Source organism: Fomitiporia mediterranea (genome assembly GCF_000271605.1).
Source record: "Fomitiporia mediterranea MF3/22 unplaced genomic scaffold FOMMEscaffold_16, whole genome shotgun sequence".
Lineage (NCBI taxonomy): Eukaryota > Fungi > Basidiomycota > Agaricomycetes > Hymenochaetales > Hymenochaetaceae > Fomitiporia > Fomitiporia mediterranea.
In genome coordinates, this window is record NW_006760401.1 from 529,491 (window position 1) to 536,327 (window position 6,837).

At 43.9% G+C, this 6,837-nt stretch overlaps 1 protein-coding gene across 1 annotated transcript in view; it reads right to left on the reverse strand.

The window, feature by feature from the left end:
• Positions 1-6,837, reverse strand: part of FOMMEDRAFT_96836 (HET-R) — a gene marked incomplete at both ends in the record, with an annotated part of 35,143 nt that overhangs the window by 27,385 nt on the left and 921 nt on the right. Inside the window, 2 exons of the mRNA XM_007271225.1 lie at positions 5,768-6,365; positions 6,473-6,789. Of these exons, the coding sequence (XP_007271287.1) occupies positions 5,768-6,365; positions 6,473-6,789 (915 nt within the window). The remainder of the gene's footprint in view (positions 1-5,767; positions 6,366-6,472; positions 6,790-6,837) is intronic.

Below are 6,837 nucleotides of genomic sequence, written 5' to 3' on the forward strand. Positions count from 1 at the left end.
TTTATATTATATTATATAGTAGACACAAGTCTTTTTCTTCAAGTAAAATACTATAATAAAGTATTTACTCTCAATATATTTTTGTTAAAATATATTTACTCAATATTTAAAGCTATTATAATACATATACTGTATTATATTCATTAATAATACTCTTAGAACCTTTATAAGATGTATAAGAATTATCTTTACTTTATAAACTTATTAAAATTCTTACAGTTACTATATAATTTATAAATAATGTGTATTCTACTATATAAGAACTATAAAGCTATATAAGAAAATGGACTTTTCCCTGATGTATATAGTAAAGTCTGATACAGTCAATAATCTCATAACAAATATGTTGGTTTCACATATATTTTATTCCTTAATAGATTTATTCTGTACCGAGTTGTCACGTTTTGTGACATAATGTGACATATTCAACCACGTGTATTACTTAATAATTATGACTGATTTCCACTGCTACATATCTACACCTTTAAGTACCACCCTTGGCCTCTACTAAAGCTATTCTTTACCTCTGCAGACAAAGCATCAAGCTATAGGAAGACAGAAGAAAACATATTATCAAATACTTACATTGGATTTGAAGAATGTATCAAGTGTTGTCTGCTTTTGTGCAGACTGGTTGAGTTGAACAAGGTATCCATGCATGAGACAAAGATGATGCTGAAACTGAAGGAGTGGTATACTAGCTGCTTCACAGTGTGTAATAGAAAGATTGGTCATTGTATTGCACATCTGAATTCCTTCAAGAGGTGATGGCACTTTAATAACAGGTTCATTGTCTTCACTATCCTTAGTATAAGTATGTGTTGCATTTTTTCTTCAGCTCTGTAACTTGTTCCTGACAGTACTATATCTTAAGATTCTTTACTCCTTTAGGCATTAATAAAGCTTATTTTCCATGTTCTATAGAACTGTTAGACTTTTTGCTTCAATTTGTAAACAATTTAGTCTCATTTAGTGTACAAGCTAATCAATTTTTGGTATACAAATGACATCTACTAAGGAATAATCCGAAAATTTTCTATTCATTATTCCATAGTGAATATTTGGAATAATTTACTGTGCACTGAGTCTGTTGCCAGGAAAAATTATTCCTTATGAGATATATTCCTTACTACTGTATTCGTTATGAGATTATTGACTGTAGTCTAAGACATTCCAAGTGCAGTAACTCTACATAAGGCAATTGGGGATTTCCTAATCCAGAGTGCAATCTAATAGGTCTGGAAACAACCTGCCTGCTTTCGATGTTCTGTATCGTGACGATGCCACCGTCTGATGACTTCGATCCCGAAATGATTTGCGCACCGTCAGGTGAGAAAGCGACACACTGTACACGATATGTATGACCTTTAAAAGGGCCAGAAACGTTTTCACCACTTTCAGCGTCCCGAACTGGGATCGTTCCATCATCGGAGCCGGAGACGACAAGGGTACCATCAGGCGAGAAAGCAACGGCACGGACGCAGTCTGAATGACCCGTAAATTCCTTCAAGAGTAGCGACCGCCGCTTCACACCTGTTTTCTCTACATGTACAAAGGGTAGGTCAGGTTTCAGGTAGCGTTTCATCACTTCCGACTCCATCGATGCAAATGGGAGAAAAGATACGTAGATATGGGGTGTCGATCGCGAAATGGAAGGTAAATAATAAGTAATTAATCTGCGAGCATCTCTAAGGAACGCGAGCACGTCGGAATAATATGACTAGAAGAGGAATAACATAAGTTACAGCTGTAATAGTACATCTACAAACTCACCGGGACACAATCAATAGCGTGAAGAAGCGATGGACTGGCACGGCTGACTTTGCCGAGGAGACTCATCACCTCAAGCCAATAAAGAAAACGTTTATTAAGGAATTCGGAAAGCTCATCCATCAAAGCATCTGAGAATTCTGCCTCGTATAGGTGCCGAGTCCAGAAGAGACAAGCATACTCTAGGTGCGAAGGAATATTGTCTGTGATGCGGTGCGGGAGGTCCTCGATCTGATCGTTAGGGATATACGATGACTCAATGCCACAGATGTTGAAACGAAGCATATCTTTCATGACTTTGAAGCACTGCATGGCAACAAATTCCTTCTGGTGATTGAGATCAATGATCCACGAATCATTTTTTCGCACAGGGTCCAATAAATAATTGCAAAAGGGCTCATGGTAGAAGCGGACAGGCTCTCGGGGAGTATATACGAGCATAGTCTGTAAATGCAAAAGAACAATCCGTGATGACCCTTCTTCTGAATAGCCTAGAAGGCCATCGATGCCGTCATCAGAGAGCGGCGTTTTGGAAAGGAGGACGAAACCGAGAACTTGCGAAAAGTGAACATCATTTTTTGCACAGACCTTACACATCTCATAATAAAGATACTGTTGATCATTGTCCATGCATGTTGCTGAGTCGTACTCCAGCTCGACAGCGTGTATGTGTTTGGGCTGGGAAGACAGAGCTTGACTAATGTCTAGCTCCCTTCTACTTGTAATGAGAAATCGGTAATTCTTGGGGAGTACGGGAAGCCCTCCCCGGAAGAGCTCTAGCAAAGTTTGTCTACTGGAAACTGTTCCACATTCATCTAGTGCGTTGAGGATAACGATGACAGGTCCCTGCATAGCCTCTCCTGCCCAGAAAAGAGGATCGTTGATGAGTCTTGCGAACTGAGTTCTACCTGAAGCCAGTGAAATATCGTTGTCTTGCTCAATAGCCTCAATGACATGTCTGGCAATTGAGGAGTCAAACGAGGCGAGCTTGTAAGCGAGTGTGCGAATGACAGAACTAGGGTCACTCTGCCCTCGTTGGAAGAAAAGGTGGGCGCCAAGACGTGATATATTACGGAAGCGTTCCGCGATCGTCCTGACCGTGCTCTTACCAGAACTCGCAACACCATACAACCAGAAAACGTTCTCGTCTGAACCCGATGACGCCCATTCCACGATCTCATCTAGGATCCTTGCACGTGTTCCAGGAAGGCACTGCGATCGGTCAAATGCGTTCATCTCATCCGGATTAAGTCGGCTCTTTAGAACTAGTGGACTTTATTCAGCATAAGTCACAAATGGTAGAGGTAACATGCGCACACAATGCATCGACTTACGAAGAGATTCGCAAAGAGACAAAAGCAACGTGAACAACAATTTCGGAGTCTATCGAGCTCTTGAGTAACCTCAGCGCATTAAGATATCCATCGATTGTTGTATTTGCACTTAACATAAACATTCGACCTGGCGTAACTAGCGTCAATCACGGCTGTCATAGTGAAGATCGGACTTACGTGTGAAATTATGGCGCGTGTACTCTTGAATGAAGAGACAGCACTCGTCTGTCTGTTTCAAAAGCTGGATAATCATTTTCTCGAGCCTTTTTGCCTTGTCTGGAAGGGTGTCTATTTGGTCTACAAAACCAAAGGCTTCGCTCATAGCATGCACAAGTTCGATGACTTCCTTGTCAACTTCAACCTGATTTCTGACGCTCTGCAAATAACGTCAAACCAAGTCGAACGCTGAAGTACTGTATGTAAGTACCTTATATAGTGCCGAAGCCAATTGCCACGCGAAGTTGGCATATGGATGGATCTGGCCTCTTTTAGCAACCACAACAACAATTCGAGGGGAGACAGAGGCTTACTTGAGATAACTCGTCTATGACACGAACGATAACATCCAGTTTCTTGATGAGAGCTCCCACAGACTTGTACAGATCGCCATGCTCAGCAAAGTGATCGGTGGCACCATCAACAACCGCAAGAGCTACCGAATCGGTAACGGCAGCCGAGCCTGAGACCCCACTCTGCTGGATCGCTTGTTCTGCAGCACTGATGTTGTGGATGGCGCTTGTCCTCGCGCTGACAGTCTTTAGACGTAAATGAAGGACCGCAGCAGTCTCCGTCGATGCTGGACCATCGGGCTTGTTAAGACGAAGTTCCATTTCTGGTGGTTCAGTCAGTACGTGGGAGAGCTGGGTACAATTCGTATACCTCTACCATTAGCACAACTGTTCAACAAGTCGGCATACTCCACGTCGATCTCGCCCACGCATTTGTCTCTCGAGTAAGATGAATTGTGCTTGATCTGAATATTGAATTTCGCCGCCTGGTCTAAAGATGGTCTATAGAGATGACTTGAATAGAGACCTTTATCAAAGCATAGTCATTGCTCACAGTGCAAATATAAACCTTTCGTTCCATTCGGGGGACAGGTTCTTCTCAACGACCAGGGTTTTTCTACTGTCACCACTGAAATTGATCCGGACATAAAGGCTCGGTAGTCTGCTATGAAAAGTAGGGTGCATTCCACTTGTGAGGCACGAACAACTGTAGACCATGTCAGTGAAATGTTGAAATTGACACTCAGCAGAATCTGGGCAGAAAGGCATGTATCCGAGGGACTAGGGGTCATAGGGGAATCCATCAAGTTGTGCAACAACTTGCCTTAATTTATGGATGCGTAAAAGGGAGATTAGAGTAGGTCTGAGAGTTTATATACCCTGTGTTGCTTCTGCTAAACAGGGCGATGTGCCTTTGTGAGGTAAAAGGAAACAAGAAGCATAAAGGCCATCGGAAAGTTGCAACCATACGAAACAAAGGTGATCCAGTGCTAATATAATACATAAACACAAAAGAAGCAAAACTTGGAGGCTCAGATATTCCCTTGATACATACGAGAACAAGTTGCTGTGGTAAGTTGAAGCAAGGAGAAGTAAATCAGCAATGTCGATCTCCTTAGTCAGAGTCTCAATATGTCGCGTCATCGGACAATATTACAATAATGGTCATATTTTTTTGTTTGTCTCCCGTTTTCATGTCTTGCTTGGTTTCTGTGTCTCTGTCTATCCATGCATTGCATCAAGGGATAAGCTATTATACTCTTATAAGGCTGAGGTTTCTTGGGCAGAGTGCCTGACTAAGCTTCTCCGGATGGCCAGGGCACGACTATGTAGTATCTTCAACTTTGTGTTCTAAGTTAGCTAATCGGGATGTGGACTCAACACTGACCACCACCATCACCACTCGGTCGGCAGAACTCTTGGAAGCATGAAACCAGAGGACCAATCAGAGGTTCATAAGCCAGTGGATTTGGAAATCAGGCCTGATCTCTGTGCAAATTCAAAACCAGAGCATGAGTAAGCAACGTCTAAGTCTGACATGCTTGTTGTACACATGTGAAGAAAACCACATTCTTATGCAATGGGACAGGTGACCAAGTGCCATAGACTGAAGCACGGGATAATGTTGTCACTGAGGGACAAAGCATTCCTCCCATCTGTCGCCAACAGCAGCGTTTGTGAAGTCCAGCCTAGTTGAATAATGACAATTGAAAACAGCAGTATTCTGAGGGTGCCAAAGCGTTTGACAGACGTCAAGAGGGATCCATAGTAATAACTCTCCTTCACGTCTGCGTATCCATCCGTCTTCGGCCAATGTCCAGTCGAAGGTAGGATCTATATTGAGAGCAAAAAAAAAGTCATATAGGGAATAGAACACATAGTAAGCAAATAAGCCAGCTTCCAACCTTCTACGATCCATATCCTGATCGTACGATCTGCAGAGCCGGAGACAACTCTTCCTCCATCTAGAGAAAATGCAACAGATTCGACATCAGACGTATGCCCTTCGAAAGGTGCGTAGACGGTCTGTCTACTCTCAACGTCCCACACACGGACTCTTCTGTCAATGGAACCACAAGCGACACGTGCTGCCTCGGCAGAGAAAGCGACTGACTTAATGAAGCTTGTACAGCATTGAAAAGGTCCAGCGACGACGTGTCCGTTCCCAACGTGCCAGATCAAGATGGTCCTATCGGCAGAACCAGAGATAAGGTGCATGCCATCAGGCAAGAAAGCTACTGACAAAACCCAAAATGTGTGTCCCTTTAAGGGGCCAGAAACTGCTTCGCCTCTTTCAGTGTCCCAGACCACAATCGTATTGTCGGCGGAGCCAGAGACAACTTGTCTTCCATTAGGTGAGAAAGCAGCACAGAAAACACTGCCCTCGTGCTTTCTGAGAGGACCTAAAATCATCTGTCCAACCTCAATGTTCCATATTCGGAGTGTTTTGTCATCGGATCCGGACAGGATGCGAGCTCCATCTGGGGAGAAGGAGATAGACAGGACAGCTCCCTCATGTCCTTTGAAAGGTCCAGAAACCGCCTCACCATTTGCAGCATCCCAAACCTGGATTGTTCGATCAGAAGAGCCAGAGGCAACATGCCTTCCGTCAGGCGAGAAGGCGACGGATCGGATTGCCCCTCTATGCCCTTTGAAGGGCACGGAGACAGCCCGCCCAGTTGCAAAGTGCCAGATTCGGAGCGTGTTATCACGTGAGCCAGAAGCAACACGGGCGAGAATGTGAGAGAATCTACTTTGTCTGTATGCCCCTCAAATTGCCCAGAAATAGTTTGTACACTTTCAGCATCCCATATCCGGATAATGTTATCCTTGGAGCCTGAGATGACACGGGTTCCGTACGGCGAGAATGCAACGGATGTTACTCTCCCAGTTTGCCCTTTGAAGGGACCGGAAACGACCTGCTCAGTCTCAGCATCCCAGATTCGAACTGTCCCATCATCGGAACCAGAGACGAGACGCGTGCTGACTGGCGAAAAAGAGACAGCATTTACTTTAGTTGTATGGCCTCTGAAAGACTCAGAAATGCATTGCCCATTCTCAGAGTCCCAGATTCTGATAGTCCTATCTGCAGAGCCCGAAGCGATGTGTAGTCCGTCACGAGAGATAGAAACTGACACGATACGGCCTGCATGACCTTCGAAAGGGCCACACAAGGACTGTCCGCTCTTAGTGTCCCATACTCGAACGGTTTTATCGTCAGAACC